A 25,403-nucleotide genomic window follows, 5' to 3' on the forward strand; every position below is an offset into this window, starting at 1 on the left:
CTCTTGCCTGACATGGGTTACATAGGCCCGGTCCCTTTCACTTCTATTTTTTTTTTAAGATTTATTTACTTGAAAGGCAGAAAGTCAGAGTTACAGAGAGGCAGAGGCAGAGAGAGAGAGAGAAGTCTGGTATCTGCTGGTTCATTCCCCAATTGGCTGCATTGGCCGGAGCTTCGCCATTCCGAAGCCAGGAGCCTCTTCCGGGTCTCCCATGAAGATGAAGGGGCCCTAGGACTTGAACCATCTTCTACTGCTTTCCCAGGCCACAGCAGAGAGCTGGATTGGAGGTGGAGACACCGGGACTCGAACTGGCGCCCATATAAGATACTGACATTGCAGGTGGCAGCTTTACCTGCTACGCCACAGCACCATTCCCCCTTTCACTTCTTTAAGCACCTTCACCATGGATATTTTTTCTTTTCTGATCAACCTAGTAAAGACAGTTTATTTATTTATTTATTTATTTCTGCAAACACTACAAATTGTAATCCCAAAAAGTGTTAAGTAATCTGCAATAAGCATAGTCTACTGTACAAAATTCTCTACAAAATCAATTTACAATAACTTAGGCTGCCTGAAAATCAAAAGTAATGAATAAAATGAGTAAAATATGTTTTGTACCTGTATCAAGATTATGAATTATTTTACGTAACTCTAGAGAGTCACTTTTTCATTTAGTTCATATATCATATACTATAAAATTTAAAACACGAATATGTTTTTACTATGCTGTAATTGCTCTATCATGCAAATGTATATCCTTTTCAATAAAATGCTGAATTGCTAAACATTTGTATATGATATACTTTGCTTTCTAATAAAATGTGAGTACTTTCTGAAAATTCTGTAACATTTTATATATAAGAATAAAAACCGTGAAATCAGCATTCAGTAATTCAATAAACAGTATGGAATGCCAGAAAAGCAATTCTATGATGCAATGAACAACTAACTTTCAAAGATACAGAGATTTATAAAATACATCTAACTATAAAATTCAGGTAGCAACAAGATAGTGTATTATTTTATATATTTTAAGCTATCCAAAAACTCTTTCTAAACCTGGAAGTCTAAAGGATAGAGTTTCAAAAGTCAATTATTATATTGGGAGTGTTTGAAAATGCCACTTCTACTAAATGTCCTTCTTTTGGTTTGAGTACAAATAACAGACTTTACTATACCTAAGTCAAAGAAGGATGCGGGCACTGACACAAATTCAAAAGCAAAAAGATTTATTTTACCACCAATTCTAATTGAACAAAATATAACAGAAACATATATTGCTGATGTATTTCCTAACTCTACATGGAAACAAGTATATAAAATGATGAGAAATTAACCAACAAAAAGTTACACCTCAGAAGTGCAGGTCCTTAGGGCTGGCGCTGTGGCATAGTGGGAGTGCTGTGCTGGCATCCCATGTGGGCACCAGTTCGAGTCCCGGCTGCTCCACTTCCAATCCAGCTCTCTGCTACGGCCTGGGAAAACAGTAGAAGATGGTCCAAGTCCTTAGGACGCTGGACCCACATGCGAGACCTGGAAGAAGCTCCTGGCTTCAGATTGATGCAGCTCTGGCCATTGCGGCCAGTTGGGGGAGTGAACCAGCAGATGGAAGACCTCTCTCTCTGCCTCTCCTTTCTCGGTGTAACTTTGACTTTCAAATAAATAAATAAATCTTTAAAAAAAAAAGTGCAGGTCCCGTAAATAACCCCATGTTTCTATTTATAGTAAGACCATGAAGAGTTATTGAGTATTTTGCCATATCTAGATGTACCTCCCCTTTCTTATATTATGAAAGCATATTTTATAATCATATTCACAGGAAAACATGGCATACCAATTTTAAGAATATGTTTATTAAGAAGAATGAAATAAAAATTCATTATGTGAGAAATACTACATGCATGCTGAGTATTCTTGGTGTTAGTTATTTTAGCACAAAAACAATTTATGGATTTATGATGTTTATAGCTGGATGAATTTTTCTATAAAAATATTGCTTAGAAATAATATTATAAACTTATTTCTGCTCAACTATCTTCTGGCATCTTGTTTCAATTTTAATAATATTGCTGGGAAAAGTCAAAAGAAGCAAAAAATTTAGATGGTAAGAACAGCACTAAAAGGTTTACACATATTTTCTTTCTGATATTTCAGTAGTAAGTTTCAGTACTTCCTCAAATAGCAAAAAGTACAACTTTGAATTTATTGAGTTCATATCATATCACATTTCTGATAATGTTGCCAGGTATAGATGGATGAACTGATATACCTAAAGTCAAATTCTACCAAGTACATGTTTTCATTTTTGAACCACTTATGTTGTTCACATTTTTTTTCCAATTTATTTTATCTTAACATAAAGTTAAGATTATGAATTTGGAAACAACTACATAATGTTCTCTCTTCTATCTGTTGTGAACATGAAGTGAGAAACAAGGAATTTAGGGAGAATAATTATAATACTACTAAACAATACATATTTAGAAAAAATGTTTTGGTTGCTTAGTACACCAAAAATAGATGTGTAGAATAACATTTTATCACACAAAATATGATTTCACATTTTGAGTAAGAATTCCTCATTATCCCTTGGGTCCATATATGTAATAATGCACCTTTTGAGGTCTTTATTTAATAAGAGAAACGTCTTCTCTCATGCCAAGTTTTTTCCAGCTAAATAACAATTCTATGCAGGTAATAGGATTTCAACTAAAATAAAATAAAATAAGGAATACATGGTCACTAGAATAAATACATTGTGCTTGGCTGAACAAATAATGGTACATATTTTAGAAGACAAGAGTTTACAAGACAGGTCAATGTAATGAGCACTGTAGGGGTAAATCTCCATCATTCTAAATATTAATGGTATAGAAAACAGCTATAATCACTCTACTTGGAAAACATATCTCACATATCCTTTAATTCCTTTAACATTTCCATATGTTTAAAACAAGTTGAACTATTTCAGTCTTGTAAGCTTTGGGCTCAATTCAAATTCATCAAATTTAGAAGGGTAGCAATTATGTTCTGGGGAAGCAGGAAAAAAATGAAATGATGGGAGACTTGGTTGCTATGTAGATGCTCTTACATACTTTGATGCAGATGTCAGTTTCCTGTTGAGGCTAGTAAAAAACGGTGACCTCTAAGATATGATCAAAATGAGTAGTAAATCAAAAAGGCATACCTTTACAAACTTACGGATAGACAATATGTATATGAGCACATATCCCTATAACTGAATATTTCTCCTTACAGACTAAAGTTTTTTGGAAAAAAAAAATAAGATCAAGAGAATAAGAGGATACCTAGGAATACACACTCCAGTGTTTGATCATACTTTGCATTCAATTCATCCTTCCTACAAAATGTTTAGTGCCGATGGCATACGAATTATTAAAAACTAAATTCCCCATGGAGTACGTAAGATGTTAACAAAGTCTTCATCATTTTCCATTCCTATACTCAGACCTTCATAGTAATCTTCAAATTCTCCATATGACACTTCATCAGATTTGCTGCAGGACTCTCTTAATGTTTCTAGAAAAGATGATTTGATGTCTTCCTCTGTGGAATGGCCTATGAAATAGAATGGTTTTCTTAAAATTTCAGTGAAATGACTGATGATGATAAAAGAACACTTAATCATCCTATGACATCTTTGTAACAATTTGAACTCATGTCAAACTACCCTCCAATTTGTTTAAATATCCACTAGAATTAATTCATTTCACTAATGTTCTAATCCTACCCCTCTCGCAGTGACCTACCCACTAATCCTAGTAGAGAACATGAATATTTTAAATTAAAGGAGAACACTGAAAGATGAAAGCTGTAGAAAGCGGCCAGAAAATATTCAGAAGAGAATAAACAGAGGCCCATATACAAAACCAGAATAAGGGGGTTGGGGAATCTATGTGACCTTCTAAAATATTGTAGTCAGGTTACTTTTAAATAACAGACTTAAATGTGAATACCACCCTAATTGTTTGACTAACAGAGCAAAAAAAAGAGTTGGATCTTTTTCACAAAGCCACACACAGGATGTTCTCTAAGGAACTTAGGACACATTGTGAACTGCCATTCACATTAACAAAACAAAAAGCTGCTTTGAAGATCAAGAACTTTTTATCTATTAAAACCATGAGAAATAGTGAACAAAGTGATTATAAAGAGACAAAATAAAGTAGGTTTCATGTGGGCATTTGGCCCAGAGCTGAGACTGCTTGGGATGCCCACATTCCGTAAGGGAGTACCTGGGTTGCGTCTAGCTCTACTTCTGATTGCAGCTCCTGCTAATACACTCCCTGGGAGACAGCAGTAATGGTTTAAGTACTTGGGTCCTGCCTCCAACGTGAGAGACCTAGACAGAGTTCCAGCCTCCCAGCTTCAGCTGGGTCCAGCCCTAGCTATTGCAGGCATTGGGATGTAAACCAGCAGGTGGAGGATTCTCTCTCTCTCCTTCTCTCTCTCTCTCTCTCTCTCTCTCTCTGTCACCCTTTCAAATTAAAAACAAATTTATAAATTTATTCAAATTTAGGTTGAATGGAGTATGAGACTTCGGCATAAGGGGTTGGGCTGCTGCTTACGATACTGGCATCCAATATCAGAGCACTGGTTCAAGTCCTGGATGCTCTGTTTTCCGATCCAGTTCCCTGCTAATGCTCCTGGGAAAACTACAGAAGATGGCCCAAGTCCTGGGGCACCTGCACCCACGTGGGAGACTCAAATGGAGTATCAGGCTCCTGGCTTTGGCCTAGCCCAGTCCCAGTCCTTGTGGCCATTTGGGGACTGAACCAGCAGATGGAAGATAATGCTCTGTAATTACAACTTTAAGGTTGAATGACAAAGGACTAAGTAATTATATTATGGAACGATGGTAATATATTTTAAACAATAAAGTGAATTTGTGATTAGTGAAAGTCATTAGTGATTAGTCAAAGCTAAAAATTAATAAAGACTTAATCTTTAAAAGCATAAGTTTTGGCAGCAGATAGTTCTCTGCTATTTTCCCTCCAATCCTCTGAACCAGTAAGCTTTAATACAATTTTTTTCTAAGAAAAACATTTCTTACTAAAATTTATATTTCAAATAGTTTGGATTTTCATACCTCCTCAAAATCCTTCACTCAGGAAATGCCTACTTCCTATCATTTGTAACTAAATTTTCTTTTGCTCCCCTTTGAGACCAGAAAAATATTTACAACAAATGTTATATTTCTAATACCATTTCATAGAAAAACATTTGGGATATCTTATTTACATTAAATCTGAAAATATTCTTTTTCTAATAAATTACATAAGTAGAATGAATCAAAGACTTTTTAAATGGATGACAGAAAACAATTCTTGTTTTAGGCTCAGAAAATTACATATTTCCTCCTTTAACGGCCTCAGTAAATTAATATAATTTAAATGTATTATTTTTATTAACTAACATTTTAGAAATCAAATACATTTTGACTTGTAATAATTACCTGAAGCTACTTGGGGATGCTTTTTTGCACAATAACATTTGCTTATGTCTATGACACTCACAAAGCCAGTTTTGTTGAAATCCAGTTTCATAAAGGCCTACAAAAGAGAGAAACATTATTCTTTCTATGAAATCATTAGACATGAAAACTTAATTTTCTATTTTGCAGTAAGTTAATTCTGAGCAATAAACAGGATTGTTTAAAAGTATTAAACTGAAATATAAAGTCATACAGAAATAGAACATTAATATTGTTTGACACAAAAAATTTGAAATCCATGCCTACTTTTTTCATAACAAGCATTTCTCATGAACTTTTTGAAAATTTCATGTAAAAGCAGCATCATTAATATAAAGAAAAAGATACAGAAGCAATATATTAAGAATCCTGAACACTTGTATTTAATTATATCATCCTCTAGCATCCTGATGATGAGAAAGTAATTTAACCTCTCCCTGACTTTCTCTTCTCCAAACTAAAGTATTGGATAAAAGACCTCAAATAACTTCAGTTCCAGGATTCACTTAAAAAAAAGAAACCCTGATAAATGGCCAAAACAAATTGCTAGGAGAGCTATTTGAATTTTTAAAGGAAGACTTGCAAATATTCCATCGCTAAAATCAATGAAGAAGTAAAAGGCTCTTTAAATGAATTTTATTCCTTTGCTCATATGAAATTTAATACTGCCCTTTGAAATGCTAGTTGTTTTATTGTTCCTCCAATTCAATGCAACTCTGAGTATCATAAAATAACACAAAACATTTCACTGGGGAATAGATTTAAATACATAGAAACACAAAAACTGCCCAAAGCAGCATCCCATATTTGCAAAAGAGTCATAATTACAACTGATTGTTTATTTATAACATTGAGTTCCTATAAATATAGTACCTTATAGACTGAATTGGGACCCCCCCCTCTCATCCACAGTACCTCAGAATATGACTACATTTTGAGGTAGGGCCTTTAAAGAAGTAATTTAAAATGGTATCATTAAGGTGGCCCTAAACCAATTTGACTGATGTATTTCTGAGAATAGAATGCAATCATGTCAATGGGACAACTCTGTGAGGACACATAGCTACAGCAGCCCTAGTAAGTGCATACACTACTATTCTTTCGACCTCTATTCTTACTATCAAGATTTATGAAAAAGACAATCCTCCAATTTCTACCTCTGATACTCAGCTCTATCACAAGGACATGTAAAGTACAAAGGAAAATTTGTAAATATTAGGTGGTCAATTTGTTTTAGGTTTTCATTATATCTCTTGGCCAGAAAAGAGATTTTGCATTTTCCATTGGGAGTTTGTATCTAAATGTTTATGTTTTAATGTTATCATTTTAATATTTATTATGTATATATTATAAACATCAGAGAAACATTTTTAGTTATCATCCTAAAATAATATATATTAACCATTGGCATTGGGACAGCCATAAAAAATTTTATATGTGGTATCTCATTAAATCATTCTAACAACTCTATATAAGATGGGGAACTGAAGCCTGGGTATGAAACATCTAGTCATATAACTAATAATTTACAGAGACAGCAATTTATGAAGCTAGTAATTTGTGAACTAAAATTTTATATTTTAGTTCTCCAAAACATATGCTCTATTCTAGGCAGATCTGTATGCACAAGAGCTTACTAAACACAACACACAGTGCAGGTAAAAAATATCTAAAATATTTTAATTAGTGATTCATTAAAGTTTCAAATAATAAAGTCAACAATCTATTTTAAAAGTAAAAACTTTGAGACAGGTGTTTGGTGGTGGTTAAGATGTATTCCACACTGGAGTCCTAGATTAGAGTCCTAGCTCCAACCCTAATGCCAGCAGGGACGGCTCAAGTATTTAGGACCCTGCTACCTATGTGGAAGACCCTGATTGGGCTTGGTCCAACCCCAGCTGTTACAGGCATTTGAGGAGTGATATCTCCTTTTCTCTCTCTCTCTCTAATAAATAAAAATAAACTTTTAAAAAATTAACAAAGTTTAATTAGCAAAATTACCTTACGAACAAATGATTTCCTGTATTCATTCATTTCACCAATAATTGCACGTTTAAATTCTCCATAATCAACTTTGTCATTGTCATTGCCATTCAGAATGTACCACAGAGATTCAAAATCCTAGAAATAATCACACAGAGATCACCGCCAGAGCTTTCAGGGTCACAACAGCAATCACACAAAGATCATTATTACACCTGTAAGTTTACCTGGTCACAAAGTCACCACAGTCACGTTTTATTACATCTTTTGTAACCCAGACAAAGAAAGTCACTTAATATATATATTCAAAGTTACATGTAAAGCTGACCAAAACCACAAAGAAAGCAATTTAAAGAACTGACAATAAAGTGAAGAACCATTTAGGAGTGGCACTAACTCACAAACATATCCTTTTTAGAGTTTTATTGTTTTTAATTGGTAAATAATAACTGAATATATTTATTGAATACAATATGATGTTTCAATGCATGTTTATTTAGTGGAATAATCAAATCAGGCTAATTGATGTATCTATCCCATCAAATATTTATCATTTCTTTGTGGTGAAAACACTTAAAACCTCTTTCAGCTATTCTGAAATACATAATACATCATTATGAACTGTACCCTACTCTGATCACTGGAACTTATTCTTACTGTCTAATTGAAGCTTTGTACCCTCTGAGGAACCTCTGTCCATCCCTTTCTACTCCTCCCCATCCCATTCTCTGATAACAAATTAATCTTTAAAAATTCAGCTCCTCTCTATACAAAAAGAGTGTGGTTAGCATATACTCAATTCGAACAATTATTTTTTGCCTATTATATATGTAACAATTCAAAATTCACTTCGGTTTCTGGAATGTCTACAGCGGCATGACCACTATAGTATTCCTACTGGTCTCAACACTTGGAAAACAAGATTTGAATGACTCTGAAATTATTTCATAATTTAAACTGAAAGGTATAATTTTGAGTAAATCTTTTATGTCAGTTGGTTCACCTTACCATTACCATTTGCTTCTTTAACAAATATACTTTTAATAGAATATTCTATTTACAGTGTTCATGACAAGAAAGAAATTGCATCATGCATTTCCTTAAACTCGGGAAAATATATTTTTAATGCCGTCAATCAAGTTGTTACCTACCATGATGCCATGTACACGATAGAGATTTTAAGTGTCAGTGCAGTTGAACTGAAAATGAGCTTGACCTTTAAAATCATGAGTAATATGGACAAGAGAAGACAGATGTGCTCATTAACTCAAGGAATACTAAAATGAAAACCTTAACGTTTAAAAGAAGTCACATTTAAGAGGTATGTAATTTGGCACAGTGGCAACAAATTTATATCTAAAATCTTTTTAAACATGTTACAGGATGGAAAACAATTCAGTTGATAGTAACAAAAATAATTCATTGATAGTATCTCCATATAAACTAGGATCTTTAGAGTATGTATCTAATTTTTTATTTCAAATTAGGAAAAACAACTATGCTTTCCTGTAAACATCCTCTAGTTCCACAACTGGACCCAGGTCAGTAGTTCATATTCTTATTCCCAAGCCCCTTGCCTATAGTCAGCGATGCATGAGCAATTTCTAGTGATATTACAGGAAAAAATGCAAAGAATATTACTTAAAATATACAAGAAAAAATTGAAGTTCCTTCTTATTATTTTATTTTATTTATTTGAAAGACAGAGTTTCAGAGAGAGGTAGAGACAGAGAGAGAGGTCTTCCATCTGCTGGTTCACTCCCTAGTTGGCTGCAACGGCCAAAGCTGCACCGATCCGAAGCCAGAAGTCCAGGAGCTTCTTCTGGGTCTCCCACGCGGGTACAGGGGCCCAAAGACTTGGGCCATCTTCTACTGCTTTCCCAGACTATAGCAGAGAGCTGGATCAGAAGAGGAGCAGCCGGGACTAGAACTGGCGCCCATATGGGTTGCCGGCACTTCAGGCCAGGGCATTAACCCGCTGCACCACAGCACCGGCTCCAGCTCCCTCCTATTTTTATAATAGATGTTCTTCCCATGTTAAAAGTTATATATAATTTTATAGTGTTTCTATTTTTATTGACTTATTTCTATTTAATTGAAAGAAATGGAGACAGAGATAAAACAGGCAGATTGAGAGACAGAGATCTTCCTTCCACTGGTTCACTCCTCAAATATCCTAACAACTAGACCTGGGCCAGACTGAAGCCAGGAGCTAGGAACTGAATATCGGATTCCTATGTGTGTGGCAGGGACTCACGTACAGGAGCCATCACTTGCTGCCTCCCTGGGTGTGCATTAGCAGGAAGCTGGAATCAAGAGAGGAGTCAGGACTTGGCACTCCAATATGAATATGGGTGTCTCAAGTGCAGTCAAATACTGCACCAAATTCCTGCTCAAATTACAACAGTTTTTACACATAATTCCAATCATAAAAATTTATAAAATCAATGAAAAAAGTAAGTATTATGATAATGCAGGAAAAGTACCAGATGGAGTCCAATTATCTAGGTTCCAGTTCTATACCAGTTATTAATTATGCGATTTTGGAAAAAAGCACCAAAGTTTTCTAATTTCCTGTTGCTGTATTTTTCCCCCTATCTGTGAAAGGAACAGGTGAAGGTAGACAGATGATTCTTGGTATGTATCAACTAGGGTGGGAGGCACAAGATGAAACATGGTAGGAAAAAAAAAGGTGTAGATATGTCACAACACTTATGGACGACACTATATTGGCAAAGCCTTTTATGGTTGATATGGCGTATTTCCATGTAATTTTCTCACGTGAGCTTCCAAGTAACTCTGACGGTAACAATTATCTATGATTACTCAGGAAGAACCTGTCAAGCAGAAAAATTAAAAAACTTGTCCAAGGTCACATGCGTAACCTAGTAGGATTGGAAACTGAAACAGAATCTCATAAATCCAAATTCTCTATATCTTGTGACAAGACCATTTGAAGCAAAAGAGAACAATACATGAAAATATTTTGGGGGGTCTGTATTGTGACGCAGCGGGTTAACGCCCTGGCCTGAAGCGTCAGCATTCCATATGGGCACCGGGTCAAGACCCGGCTGCTCCACTTCCGATCCAACTCTCTGCTATGGCTGGGATAGCAGTAGAAGATGGCCCAAGTGCTTGGGTCCCTGCTCCCGTGTGGGAGACTCGGAAGAGGTTCCTGGCTCTTGGCTTCGGATTGGTGCAGCTCCGGCCATTGTGGCCAATTGGGGAGTGAACCAGCAGATGGAAGGCCTCCCTCTCTTTCTCTCTCTCTCTCCCTCTCTCTGTCTCTCCTCTCACTGTGTAACTCTTTCAAATAAATAAATAAATATTAAAAAATTATAAAATACTTTATTAGAAATCCTGAGGCAAGTATGTTTCAAATTCATGTATTTACAGAATAAAATTCAAACTTCTCATCATGGCATACAAGACTTCAATGTACCATATTTACTTATCTCCTTTCTCCTCTTTTCCTCCCTCCTGTAGTTGATCCATTCCAACTAAGACACTTGCCATATGCCAGGTTCTATTCAGGATGCTAGAAAAAGACCAGAAAACCAGAAGTACCGAGGCCCCTCTCCTGAGTGCAGTCCCACTCACTTGCAGGCAGAGCTGAGCAATACTTGCAAAACAGCATGAGCAAAACAAAAGGGTACACGGGTCTAGAAAGGACCAGGGATCAGACAGGGGTGCTCCCTGAGACAAAGGTGATAGGCTAGTACTCTTGGTCGAGGAAGCTGAGGGCCAAATGCTGTGAAAATTTAGTATGCAAAAAGAAGTGGAAGATGACTCACAGTGGAGGGAACAATATGCATGAAGATTTACTATTTGCAGTTTGAGAATTGGTCACACTCCCTCATCCTTCCACGTCCCCACATGTGCTTCTGCTTTTCATGAAATATACATTGTCTGCTCCTTGCCTGTCTGCTTAATTCCTTCTCACCCTTTAAAACTGAGGGTGGATGTATCCTCTGCCAGGAATCCTTCCATGATCTTCTATGACGTGGCCTGGAACTGGGTACCTATCCCAAGTGTTCCAAAGCATTCTCTATTAACACATATTTTATCTTATAATCATTTTCCTTCAATTATGAAGACCTTGAGAATACAGAATAAGTCCCTCAGAGTTAGCACAATGTCTACTTATTAAGCCCTTAATAAATATATGAAGGGAGAATAAGTATTTAAATTTCAAAAATAGACAAGAGTTGTTGCTTTGTGGTTTAACCCTGATAAGAGGGCATAAAGAAGAAGACAGGAGTAGGAGTTCGGCACAGTGGTTAAGACACTGCTTGGGATGCTGTGTTCCATATCAGAGTTCTTAGTCCCCACTCCTCCTCCTCTTCTGATTCCAGCTTCCTGCTAATGCACATCCTGACAGGCCATAGGTGATGGTTCCAGTACTTGGATCTGTGCAACATCAGAGACCGGGATTGAGTTTCAGGCTTCTGGTTGAGACCTGATCCAGTTCTGGCTGTTGATTTCATTTGGGGAATAAACCAGCAAATGAAAGAGATTCTCTTTTCAAATAAAATTAAGATAAATACTTTTTAAAGGAATAGAAAAATCAATGACTAAAATGTCAGTAGAAAAGTGAATAATGTCACCTAAGAATAATATTCGTGCTTGAGAATTTTCTGTGGTACGCACCTTTTCAGATATTTCAAAGTGAAGCACTTTCAGAGCTTGCTTAAACTCTGACTTATGTAAAAGTCCATCTCCTTCCTTGTCCAATTGTTGAAAGTATTTTCCCAGTCCAGTCAAAATACGAACACCTCTGTTATGTAGTTTTTCTTTTAACGCATCTGTTTAACAATAACAAAGATGGGAGCTAGTTGTTCTTATGCTCAAATGTATCACACTGCAGTTGTCTCTCTTGTAAGAAAATTAAAGCTAATGTAATGGAAATCAGGGATGTGAATATTCAACCAACTCATGTGTATGACTGACAGAAGACTTTGGGAAAAAGGAAGTTTTTAATAAGATGCATTACATATAAAATCAAATGTAAATATATCAGAACTATAGCACCACTGTGTGGTCAAAATACTGTATTTTAAACTCAGGAAAATAATGCTTCTCTTCATGAGAAAGAAAATAGCCTAAATATTACAAATAAAGTCTTCATTTTTATTGTCTAAATTTCCTTATCTAACCATCCCCAAACCTGTTATTTCTTTCTTCTTTCTCTGCTGTTACTGAATTACAAAATGATGTCAGGCAAGTCCCTCAAAAATTATAATTTTTTAAAAATAATGTGAAAAAATAATTTTTTAGTTTTAAAAAAATAATGTGAAATATTCAAATGATAACTTATTTGTTAGATAGCGTCAAGACATTGGAGTGCTGTCTTATATTTAAAAATTTTAAGTAACACTTCTTTCCAGAAATTCAAAGTTATATCTGAGTCCCTAGCATTCTCCTTGTTTGTACCTCTGTTATTCCACTTAATGCAGTTAGTGCTATACCAGGAGTCTTCAAAAAGTAAATGAAAGATGTATATTATGAAAAAATTATGAATGGATTTCAAATATTTTTGTACCAGAATAAATTTGTCTTAGTAGTCTACTTTTCCACAATTTTTTTTGAATTACGCTCATATTTGCTTAAGAAAATATTTGTAACTTTACTAAAGCAGTTATTAGATTTAATATACCAGAGACAATAAAAATATCACTAGATTCAACAGTGACAAATATTATATTGACTATGACAAAGCAGAAAAATCTATTAACAATGGCATCAAGAACATCTGAAATTTCAAATGCCAATTTCAGGTAACTGTTTAATCTTTCTAGCTTTCTCGCTGTGACTCATTTTTCTTTAAATGATATGTTATGATTCATCAAAATTCATAAATTATATGATGATTTTATGACTACTTATTCAACACCTTTTTCCATTTTAGATTACGAGATCCAAGAAAGGACTTGTCTATTGAAGTACAGTATACTGCAGAGGTTATAAGATTGGAACAAAATCAGAATTAGAAACAAAATTTTAAAAATATTTTAGTGTCCCAAGCCACATAAATCTCATTTATTATTTGCAACAATCCTCGAAATTAATGGAAGAGATATTATTATCCCCCTTTTAGAGCTAAAGAAAGAAGTGTGAGGATTTAAATAAAATCACGTGTCTACTGAACACATAAGGCTGGCACCCACTCTAACATCTTTTCTTTTAGATGAAGCCATCACAAATCTCTTTAGGATATTACATAATGCATCATTTAAGTAGTTTAAAAGACTCAAGATTTACATTTTATTCAGTTTTTGAAAAAACCCATATTATCTAATACTTTTTAAAATTCACTAATTTCATAATCCACATAACAATAGTGCTCTTGGGGCCATTTAAGTAGGAGAAATCCTAAAGATATTTTGATAAATATGTATATTAACTTTTAAAAATAATCACATAGGAAACAGAAATCAAGAGCTATGAAACTGAGAACTATACAAATAATACTGTTACTGATTAAAACGTTTAATAGTTGAAAGTAAAACTGGGTTGTGAGGGTAAAGTAAAAACACACACCTTGAATGGCCTTTAAGACAAGGCTATCATTGGCTTCTTGACAGATTATATCATCATCAGGTTCCACAGAAGCAGTTCTGCAATTGACACGTTCACAGTCATAAAAATATATTCTATTGTACCACCCTGAGTACAGAATCTCTAAGCTCGTTCCTGCTTTAGACTCAGAGAAACACTCAAACACAAGGTGCAAGAGTGGAGTTTAATCAAGTTCCAAACTTCCCTGTAGCTTTGATCCTTTGAACTCAACTCCTTAAACCTTCCAAGAACTATCAGTGAATATATTCATTTCTATAGCTGTTTCAATATTATTTTATATATTTAAAAGTTATCTTTAAGTTATCTTATTCATAGCACTATTTTTTCACAAATCATATTTATCAATCAATGTATGCTATAAATATATGGGATCCAGGACATTTTTTCATGTCAAAAAAAGCATGACACTAAAATGTGGGAGAAATTGTTAAGACATTATACTGACACGCTATCTTTAAAAATGTACTACTTCAGTAGCATATGGTGAAATAAAACTGGCATAGCAAAGGGAAACTAATAAGTGTCTTTAATTAACATAAAATAAAACTTGTAAAATATTAAATCAATTGCAACAGTTCCCCCACATGGAGTATATTTGACTTCCAGATAGCACATAAAATTGTCTTTTGAAAACATGAACTTTAAAACCTAATTGCTTTGTGAAAAAATCCCATTTGATGATAACAAAACAACTAATGTTTTAACTTACTTTCAAAATGACAAATGTACATCTGACTTACTTCAGGGAATCCAAAGCCATTTGATCAATATTTGTGATTCGAACTCTCAGTAATATGCTTTTTTTTATGCTTTCTGGAAGGCCAGGGTGATCAGAACTCAAAAATGTCAAAGTTGCACCCTGAAGAAATGAACAGATTATTTAAAGCTAGAAATTATTTATGAAGTAAAATAAACTAGTACTATGTTATACTCTATTTTGATAAGCTGTGTCATGATACACTGTAATTGTGATTTAAAAAAATGTATTTGGAGAATATTTAGAAACTTCACAGGCTTCAGCCAATACAGTAGAACAATAAAGGAACCAATTTCCCAGTGTCTCTCTCAGGATAATCTCCTATATGACAACCATGGCAGCAACAACTAAAGAAATGTCAACAATATAAGAAACTCAAGTTTTAATGTAAGAACCATAGAGAAAAGGCCAAATTAGTTCAACTGAAATTATGACATTGTTAAGTACAAAAATACAACTATTTGTCTGCAGAAAGATGAACTGGGAATTGAACTGTGATAAATTTATCACAATGTTTACATCCAGTTGTTTGATGACAGACATCACACTAATATAAAACTAATTTTAACCTAATTAGAACATTAAAAGTTTTAGTGACAAAATATCTACCAAAAATTATTAATTCAAAAATTAGAAAATTATTATTTTAATTTCTGAATTGCTTAAATAAACATGAGTAATGTAAGAACAAATATAAATTAAAAATAGAGGTTTAAATCTTCCAGTTGAATATTATAACATTTATTTAATTAAATTTATAATTGTAATGTAAGTACTCCTCTCTTTGAAATGTAAATAAATTCTCTGCAAATTAGATAGGCCTGTCCTTAGCTTTCTGAAAGTCTTTCTCAAGGAACCTTGAGCCAGTCTTTGAAATGCAAACCTCAAAGGAGATCATAGCAGGCCCACCTCCAGCTTTATTTGAAAGGGTAGGAGCCTAACTTCCTTACTTGCTGCAGGTACAAAAGCATATTCCATCACTGAGATATAAAAAGTTTCTTTTTCCTTCTGAGAAAGACAATTAGCTAACACAGATAGTTGTGCCACTGACAAAGGGAATCTAGAATACACCATGTATGGCAAATGGTTCCGTCAGTTCTGTTACTTGCAGACTGGCTACTGTTAACGTTGGAAAACATGTATATAATGGGCTATGTATTTTTGTTCTATATAATAGGGTGAGATTTCTATCTGTGCAGCCTCCTAGCAGATCGCCTATGATGTGCATCACATTCTGATCTTAATATTTATGCAGTAATAAAACCTTGTTCTTTCTCTAGCACTCACGTATGTTTTCTGGTTTGGGAGAAAATTTTCTTTTTAATTCTGTTTCCCCAATACCCACCATGTAAGTAATCTTTAAAATATTTTTCAGCTAAGAAAGCAAGAATCAATGAAGTGGAGCTTCACAGCTAAGGTTAAAGACGGCCTCAGGATCTGCCAAGCTGAGGAGGACATTCCGATGAAGTTGGAAACAACAAGCGCTCCCAGAGGGCAGCTTCCTCTCTGCCTCAATAACTAGGCAGAGGTTTTCATTTTGCTACGGGAAAACGGTGGTGGAGAAATTATTGTTACCTCAGTTCTTTGTCTCACATGGAAGAAGAATTTCCAAGCAGATGGCAAAGAGATTTAAAAGTATTTATTAGAATCAAGGATCTCCAGCAGGAGCAGCAAGAAGGGGGGCTTCCAAGAGAGGAAAGAACCCCAAAGGGACTGGTCATAGTGGGCTTTTTAAGTACAATTTCGAAGGAAAAAAAAAAAAAAAAACCACTTGACAATGAGATTGGCATTCAGTTACCAGGTGGGGATAAAAGGCCTGATTTTTAGTTCTCCATCCTGTCTGGCCTGCTCAGGATAAAAAAGACCATCCAGAAGAGTGGGCTAGGTAACTTGTTTTCACAATGAGCTGTGAGCTCAGGAAGAGCTCCCTTGCTATTCCCATGGTAAATTTGGAGATTCTGAAGGAAGGAGGGCAGTCTGTTTGTTCTTGCTAAAGATAACTTTAGGGAGAGAAGCAAATATTTTACACCCCAAATTCCATTGGGATCCCCTGACTACCTATGACCCATTTGACTCCTCACAATTTTCTATGATGACAACAACTAGATAAAAGTTGGAAGTACTTCAAGAAGATGTACTGCATGTTATTTTTAACACTGGCAACTTTCTGATGTTTAATTTTAAAGACACATAGGTCAAATCCAGGAGAAATTCAAATTGCTACCTTAATTAACATCCAAAGTTAAGACTATAAGTGGGCTGGCGCCGCGGCTCACTAGGCTAATCCTCCACCTTGCGACGCCGGCACACGGTTCTAGTCCCGGTCAGGGCGCCGGATTCTGTCCCGGTTGTCCCTCTTCCAGGCCAGCTCTCTGCTGTGGCCCAGGAGTGCAGTGGAGGATGGCCCAAGTGCTTGGGCCCTGCACCTCATGGGAGACCAGGATAAGTACCTAGCTCCTGCCATCGGATCAGCGCGGTGCACCGGCCGCAGCATGCCAGCCGCAGCAGCCATTGGAGCGTGAACCAATGGCAAAGGAAGACCTTTCTCTCTGTCTCTCTCTCTCACTGTCCACTCTGCCTGTCAAAAAAAAAAAAAAAAAAAAAAAAAAAAAAAAAAAAAAAAAACAACTATAAGTGGATCAAGACATTACTGACAAAGTAGGACTTTGAAGACCTGTTGCTTTACAGTGTTTCTCGGTGTCACACAGAAATACAAGGCTATCTTATGCATATGAATGTATTAAAAGCACTGACTAATGGAAAATAATCAATATGCAGTTGAAAAATGTACAAAGCTATCATTCCCCCTTATTAACAGGTAATCTTATATATGCAATGAATATCAAGCAAATTACAAAGAAAAGGGCAAGACAGATTTGTCTCTGCCAAGTTTCTCTATGACAAGAGATTACTTTGAGACCATTTTCACATAGCCATGGAAATACTACAATGACTTACCGAAATGAGAACATAATAGATTGTGGCAAAATAATTACAGATTGAAAACATTATAATCTTTATGTATTCCAAAGACTAAAATTTTATTTCTGTCTCCCAAAGCATATTGCTCTACTGAGTCTATTAGCGACATAATCTAAAGTTTAATAGATGTGGATATTTCCCCAAGAAAGATAATTTCCAACAAGTAAATTAAATGTGCCAATTTTTTTCCAGAAAAGAAAGTATTTTATTTCGCTTTGGTTTTCAAAGATAGAAAAATTAAAAAACTTTAATATTTCTCAATTTCAAATAAAGATTTAAACTTTTGATGTAGGCAGGCATACAGGATAAAATTGATCAGGTTTGTGAGCTGGAAGATCACGCCTTCACCACACCCCTGTGTGACTTCATGCCCCTACCTGACCACACCTGTGTGCTCAATAGCCAATCAGGTTAATTAACCACTCCCCTTTGGAAGTGGATGAAAGGCCTGGGTCGTGGTAGGCCCACACTTTTCTTTGGCCTTTTGCCATTGTGGTCCCATGCTGCCATGCTCCTCCACGTGGCTGGCTCCTGATATGAATCTGTTAGGTAGGAAGTTACATATGAGCTTATGTGTGTGTGACAAAGGCCTAAGGAGCTGACATCTAGGTCCAGCATATGCATCTCAAAGTCATCCCAGTAACCTTCCAGGTGCAGCCCAGTATCTGCACTTCAAAAGCCCTGCCCCTTCTACTGGATAATCATCCTTCTGCTAACTGGGGTGACGCCAGCCAGGCTGCCTCCTGTCTGATAACTTCAGGGGGAAATCTCAGAAAGGAATTTTTAGTATTTACATCCAAAAAGTTCTTTGTTCCAGGAGGAAAAGATGTAGAAAGACAAAGACCCATCCCCTTAAAAACCCCCGGCCTCAACTGGACTGCGCGCTCAGCCCTCTGCCTCTCTGCTGAGTCACCCACCTGGCCTGCCCAGGTGAATTCTCTCCACTCAACCATGTAACTTCAAAGTTAAAGGTTTGTGCTCCTCCTCAGTGAGCAAATATTTCACCTCACTGACACTTGGAAAAGTCATCAGGAAACTATTAACAACATGGTGTACTGTGCTACAACTGTCAGTAGCATGGAAATAAGTTTATAAGCAACATGACCCTTTTGCATTAATTTCTTCTTTCCTTCAATTTCCACTCATTAAGGATCTGGGCATATCTCAAGTTTTCTTTGTTTCAGTGGGATTTTATAAATTTATTTTTATTTATGTGAAAGGCAGAGAGACAGAGAAAAAAAGAAAGTCCCTCATCCCCAGGTTCACTGTCCAAATATACATCCAAAAGCTGAGGCTGGGCCTGGCCAAAACCTAGAGGCCAGAACTCACTCTGGATGTCCCATTTGGGTAGCAGGAATCCAAGTACTTAAGCCATCACCACTGATTCCACATTAGCAAGCAGCTGGAATCAAGAATGAGAGCCATGATTTGAACCAAGACACTCCAAACGGGATGTCAGCATCCCAAGCAGCCTCTTGACCACTAGGCCAAGTGCCTGTTCCTTAGTGTTTTTACTACAAAACAGAGATGCTAAACACATTCATTCAGAGAGCGGGCATTGGAACAAGGGTGGCATAAGCATTTCTAAAAGTTGCAACTTATGAAATACTAATTCATGAATTCAATGAATATTTATTCAGTGCCTCCTAAATACTTGTGAATACTAATCACTCTTTAGAACACTAGAAACACGGTAGTGGCCCACACAGGACAGTCAGTTCTTACCAAAAAAAGTAATAGTTTTATGTCAGAGAAAGCTAAAAACAGATTAAACATGCATACATAAAATAATACAGGTTAAAAAGGCTATGGAGAAAAATAAAGCCGAGTAAAACAACTGAGAAGGGCGGGAAGGCTATTTCAGAACTTGTGATCAATTTTTACCTCTTTCACTATTTACTTTTTTTGGTCTTCATGACAGAACAACAGCAAAAAGTTAGGAAGGCTTTAGAGAAATTAGTATTTTCTGGTAGCAATGGAAAAAAAAAAAAAAAAAACCACAAAGCAAAGGGGCCAACACTGTGGCACAGCAGGTAAAATTGCCATCTGCATCACTGACATCCCATATAGGTGCCGGTGGGAGTCCTGGCTGCTCTACTTCTCATCAAGCTTGGCCTGGCCCAGCCTGGCAGTTGCAGCCATATGGGGAGTGAACCAGTGGATGGAAGACCTCTCTCTCTCCTTCTTTCTCTCTCGCCCTCCCTCTGTCTCTCCCCCTCTGTAACTCTAACTTTCAAATAAATAATCTTTAAAAAAAGAAAACAGAAAAAAAAAAGCAAAACAAAACAAAAACTGAAAAAGACAGCCAGAGATAGAGAAGCAAGTGTACAAAGGGCAGTTCAAAGAATCTGAAAGGCAAAAGTGGGAGACAGAATTAGGAGTGATCATGTGAAATGTTATCTTGAATTTAGATCAGAATTATCCCAGGAGAACACATAGTAGTACAGTTGTTCTGATTGGCTTTTTAGTTGTAGGAGAATAAGGCTGGGGATGAGAAATTTCACAGAACAATTACCATGTCAAGTATTAGTAAAACATACTTGTTAATGTAGCTATGTTATACATATAAGCATATATATATATGGACACAGATGGAAAAGGGCCCATCCATACGATCTGCATCAGTGTATATGTGAACACATGTGTGAGTACACACTTATATAGGAGTATCTGTGGGCACATGCACATATTCATATGGGGATTATCTTAGCTGCTGGCACAAAAACTTCTTTGAGGGAATGTTGAGGAAAAGATTTGATTAGGCACATATAAATGAAAAGATAAATTCCATTGCATCATCTGAAAGGCACACACAGTAAAATAGGATACATTCATATATTTCTACACTAAATAAATTGATAATTAAGGGGAGGGAATAGCTGGAAGAATCACAAAAGTGAGAGGTGGGTCTCAACCATGGGAAATATTCAAGGAACATATTTTTAAGAATAGGGACTTCAAACAATGAATTTTAAATTGCTTACCCTGCTACAATATGCACATCTCTGTATGACTGCTCTGTCTGGCTCATGTGTACTCACTCCCCTACCAGACACACACCATGGGAATTGTAAAAGGGAGCAAGGTTCAACATTTGTTCAAAGTAATGTGGAACCAGGATAGTGAGAATAAATCAGATGATACACTAAATAATTGGAGACAGCACCTCAGAGCTACAAATAACTTTAATCTTTGGATAGGCATTAGCATTCTTTCTGCAGGTTGTGCAATGGAAGTCAGAACTGATTTTCCCTCTGTGTTAACACACAGACTTGCATGACATATGTATAGTGTATTTAATCAAAGGTCAGGATACCTAGCTTTTCCTCACTCCCCCTTATATCTCCCCTAATTTTTCTACAAGTCTTAGCAATTCTACCTTTTCAAGATTAAAAATAAAAATTTCTACGTGGCATCATTGCCTCAACCGTCTGCTTCATTCACGTTGCCATAATCACTCTCCTAGATTAATCTGAATCAATCATATCCAGTCCTTGTGTATCTAGTCCTCCCCACAGTGTAATCACAGAGATCATTCTAAACTGAAACTCAGTCATGTCACCTCTCTTCTCCCACGCCCCTCTTCTTTCACTGACTCCCCAACACATTTTAGGTAGATCTTTAACATAATTCCAGTAAGCTCTGACTCATCTCTTCCAACTCTTACCTTGAATTCTATATTCTAGACAGACGGAACTACTTTCAGCTCTCCAATGAGCCATATGCTACTTTGCACGAGCTGCCTCCTCCACCTGGAAGCATTTCCCTCACGTTTCTCCCTGTCCCTGCCTAGATAACTCCTAGGGGAGGTTACATGGCACTTTCTCCAGGAAGCCATCTCTGATCTCACAAAACTGGATTGTCATCACTCCTGTCTGGTCTCATGTTGCCCCTCCTATCTGGCTATATTTCCTGTTAAACTGAAAACTCCACAAAAACAATTGGTCTTATGTATTTGTTAGCCTAACTCCACTACTGAGCACATGAATATGTTTGTTACATGAATAAATGCTGTGGATGATGTTAAATGTTAATCATGAAGAGCACTATACAAATTATCTATACAGCCGGCGCCGCAGCTCACTAGGCTAATCCTCCGCCTTGCGGCACTGGCACACCAGGTTCTAGTCCCGGTCGGAGCACCGGATTCTGTCCCGGTTGCCCCTCTTCCAGTCCAGCTCTCTGCTGTGGCCCGGGAGTGCAGTGGAGGATGGCCCAAGTACTCGGGCCCTGCACCCCATGGGAGACCAGGAGAAGTACCTGGCTCCTGCCATCAGATCAGCGCGGTACGCTGGCCGCAGCACGCTGGCCGCAGCGCACTGGCCGCAGCGGCCATTGGAGGATGAACCAACAGCAAAGGAAGACCTTTCTCTCTGTCTCTCTCTCTCTGTCCACTCTGCCTGTCAAAAAAATAAAAATAAAAATAAATTATCTATACAAAAGATCTACTCATAGTAGAGCACCCTTCAGTCATATATTATTGCCCCAAGTATTCCAAGATTGGAAAGGTCATAAGAATGGGCTCTCAGTTGTATGACCTCTCCAGAGGCCAGCGCTCATCCATGTGGAGGAAACCATGCATCTTCAGAGGATAAGCCTGCTTTAGGAGGACCATTTCTCCTGCTGCTATTGAGGTAGCCTCTTACCCAATTACAGAACCTTTAAAAGTGCCAAGAGACAGGCTCTCCTGGGCACAACTTGTACTGTGGAATTGGGGAGGAGGGTTCAACAAGTAATATATGCTATTCTCAGATTCAGAGCACTGGGAATCTCGAAAGCAGAGCCTCCTAGGGGGAGACAACAGCCCTTAGCCCAGTCACATACTGGTTCCCTGTTTAGATAGGAAGAGAAAAAATAAACTGACATGTAGAAGTCCTGACACTCTACTTCCACAAGACTCCACAAATTCCATTATCTGGCATTACGTAAACATTTGTGTACTCCCATTTAACTTACAGTATAAAAATCACCAACTTGGTATTGTTTTCCTTTTCTTCGTCCACACTGATGACTATAAATGCTCTTTTGAATAAAAGGAAGCACATTTGTTCTACAAGTTAATTGAAAAAAAGAAAAGTCCCATTACTCAGTTTCTCTCCAAAGTAAACTCTTTTGAGAATTCTGACAGTGTTTTATGTCATACCTATTTTTCCCAAATTGCCGATATTCATAAATTGTAAGGGACTGGTCATGGGTAAAAAAGAATCCAATCAGCTCTCTGCAAGCATCACGTCCATTTCTAGAAAAATAAGAATTGCTATCAAAGAATTATTTTTAAGTTAAATCCTAAACCAGCACATTTCAAAGACGGATGGAATAACTCCCTTGAGTGTGTGGCAGTGAGTGAAGATTCTGAAAGCTGTAGGGAAAGCACAACACAGCTTCTGCAGTGTCAGTATAAGCGACATTTGGATGAAGAAAAAAAGCTATTTATACTGATATGAATATGTATATACCACAATGTGGATTACTGATTCAACAATCATTACTAATTCAACATAGACTTTTAAAATAAGACAGAAGATGATTGAAAAAAAAAATGTTGAGCTTGGGGCCAGCGTTGCAGTACAGGGGATAAGCCACTGCCTGGAATGCAGCATCCAATCTGAGGGCTAGTTCAAGTCCTGGCTGCACGACTTGCAATCCAGCTCCCTGTTAATGTGCCATGGAAAGCAGTGGAAGATGGCCCAAGTGCTTAGGCCCCTGTCACCCATGTGGGAGACTCAGATGAAGCTCCTGGATCTTGACTTCAATCGGGCCTAGCTCAGCTGCTGCGGCCATTTGGAAGTGAACCAGGAAATGAAAACTATCTCTCTGTGTGTGTCTCTCCCTCTCTTTCTGTAACCCTGCCTTTCAAATAAATAAATATATTTTAAATATTGAGCTTGAAGAAAACAAAGTTATACATTATTATCTTTTCTTTCATAGAAAAGTTTAAATTAGTCACTGAACAAGTACAATAATTTAAAGACACACATTTCACTAGCAACATACACAAACCACTTCCAGTCCCATTATACATTACTCAAAGCTTATAGGACTGAAGTAACAGATTTAAGAACCAGTTTCCTGAGGAGCCAGCGTTGAGGCCCAGCAAGTTAAGCCACTGCATGGAAAGCTGGAATTCCATATTAGAGTGACTGCTGGAGTTCCAGCTGCTCCGCTTCTGATCTAGCTTCCTGCTAATGCACCCGGAAGGCAGTAGATGAAGGCACAAGTACTTGGGTCCCTGTTACCATGTGCAATGCCAGGACGGAGTTCCTAGCTCCTGGCTTTGACCTTGCCCAGACCTGGTGGTGATAGCCATTTGGGGAATGAACCAGTGGATGGAAGATCTCTGTCTCTCTTGCTTTCTGTCACTCTGCCTTTCAAATAAATATATCTTTAAAACAAACAAACTTTCATCTTCCTGAAAGGATTTTGAATGTTCCACCATAAACAAATGGCAAATGTCTGAGGAGCTAGATGTTTACCCTGATTTGAACATTATGTAATGTACACATGCATTAAAATATCACATTCTACTCCAAAAGTATGTATAATTTTATGTGTCAGTTAAAACTTTTAAAAATTAACATAATTTGAAAAACCATCTTCCTTTTATAATTATTCTATCTACCAATAATCTAAAATTAGATAAAGGTTAATTTTTAAAGTAGTTTATATATTTTACTAGTTTTTTATATATATATATATATTTTAAAAATTCATTTCTGGAGGCCAGTGTTGTGGCATAACAGGTAAAGCCACTACCTGAAACACCAGTATTCATGTAGGTGTTGGTTAGAGCCCCAGCTGCTCCACTTCTGATCCAGCTTTCTGCTAATGCTCCTGGGAAAGCAGCGGAAAATGGCCCAAGTGCTTTGGCCCCCTCACCCACATGGGAGACCTGGAAGAAGCTCCTGGATCCTGGCTTCTGTTGCCCAGCCCTGGCCGTTGCTGCCATTTGGGGAGTGAACCAGCAGATGGAAGTTCTCTCACTGTCTTTCCCTCTCTCTCAGTAACTCTGATTTTCAAATAGTTAAAATAAATCTTTTTTTTTTTTTTTTATTTGAGAGGTAGAGTTACAGACAGTGATAGAGACAGAGAGAAAGGTCTTCCTTCCGTTGGTTCACTCCCCAAATGGCTCCTACAGCTGGTGCTGCGCCGATCTGAAGCCAGGAGCCAGGTGCTTCCTCCTGGTCTCCCATGCAGGTGCAGGGTCCAAGCACTTGGGCCATCCTCCACTGCCTTTCCGGGCCACAGCAGAGAGCTGGACTGGAAGAGGAGCAACTGGGACAGAATCTGGCGCCCCGACTGGGACTAGAACCCGGGGTGCCGGCGCTGCAGGCGGAGGATTAGCCTAGTGAGCCACAGCGCTGGCCCCTAATAATCTTTAAAAGAAATTCTTTTATGGGTTAGGCTTTTGGCCTAGTAGTTAAGCTGCCCAAGGATGTACCCACATCCCATATTAGAGTACCTGTGTTAGGGTTCTGGCTGTGCTCCACAAAGCTTCCAGCTAATGCACAATCCAGGAGGCAACCGTTTATGCCTCAGGTACTTGGGTTCCTGCAGCCCACATGGGAGATCTGGATTGAGTTCCTATCTCCTGGCTTCTACCTAGCT

At 37.2% G+C, this 25,403-nt stretch overlaps 1 protein-coding gene across 6 annotated transcripts in view; it reads right to left on the minus strand.

Annotated features, from left to right (window-relative positions):
* Positions 1-2,066: 2,066 nt before the first annotated feature.
* CAPS2 (calcyphosine 2) overlaps positions 2,067-25,403 on the minus strand; it is a 50,489-nt gene continuing 27,152 nt past the window's right edge. For 5 of the 6 annotated variants that reach the window (XM_008256803.5, XM_017341986.4, XM_089307442.1 and 2 more), the window contains 8 exons: positions 22,942-23,037; positions 22,755-22,848; positions 14,800-14,918; positions 14,021-14,097; positions 12,131-12,285; positions 7,499-7,618; positions 5,480-5,576; positions 2,332-3,582 (listed from right to left, as the gene is read on the minus strand). In XM_008256803.5, the coding sequence (XP_008255025.3) occupies positions 3,407-3,582; positions 5,480-5,576; positions 7,499-7,618; positions 12,131-12,285; positions 14,021-14,097; positions 14,800-14,918; positions 22,755-22,848; positions 22,942-23,037 (934 nt within the window). In that variant the 3' untranslated portion in view covers positions 2,332-3,406. Of the gene's footprint in view, positions 3,583-5,479; positions 5,577-7,498; positions 7,619-12,130; positions 12,286-14,020; positions 14,098-14,799; positions 14,919-22,754; positions 22,849-22,941; positions 23,038-25,403 lie in introns of all 6 variants that reach the window. The other variant, XM_089307441.1, reaches the window with a different exon arrangement.

This window comes from Oryctolagus cuniculus, chromosome 11, assembly GCF_051225735.1.
Source record: "Oryctolagus cuniculus isolate XC-2025 breed Fujian yellow rabbit chromosome 11, ASM5122573v1, whole genome shotgun sequence".
Classification (NCBI taxonomy): Eukaryota; Metazoa; Chordata; class Mammalia; order Lagomorpha; family Leporidae; genus Oryctolagus; species Oryctolagus cuniculus.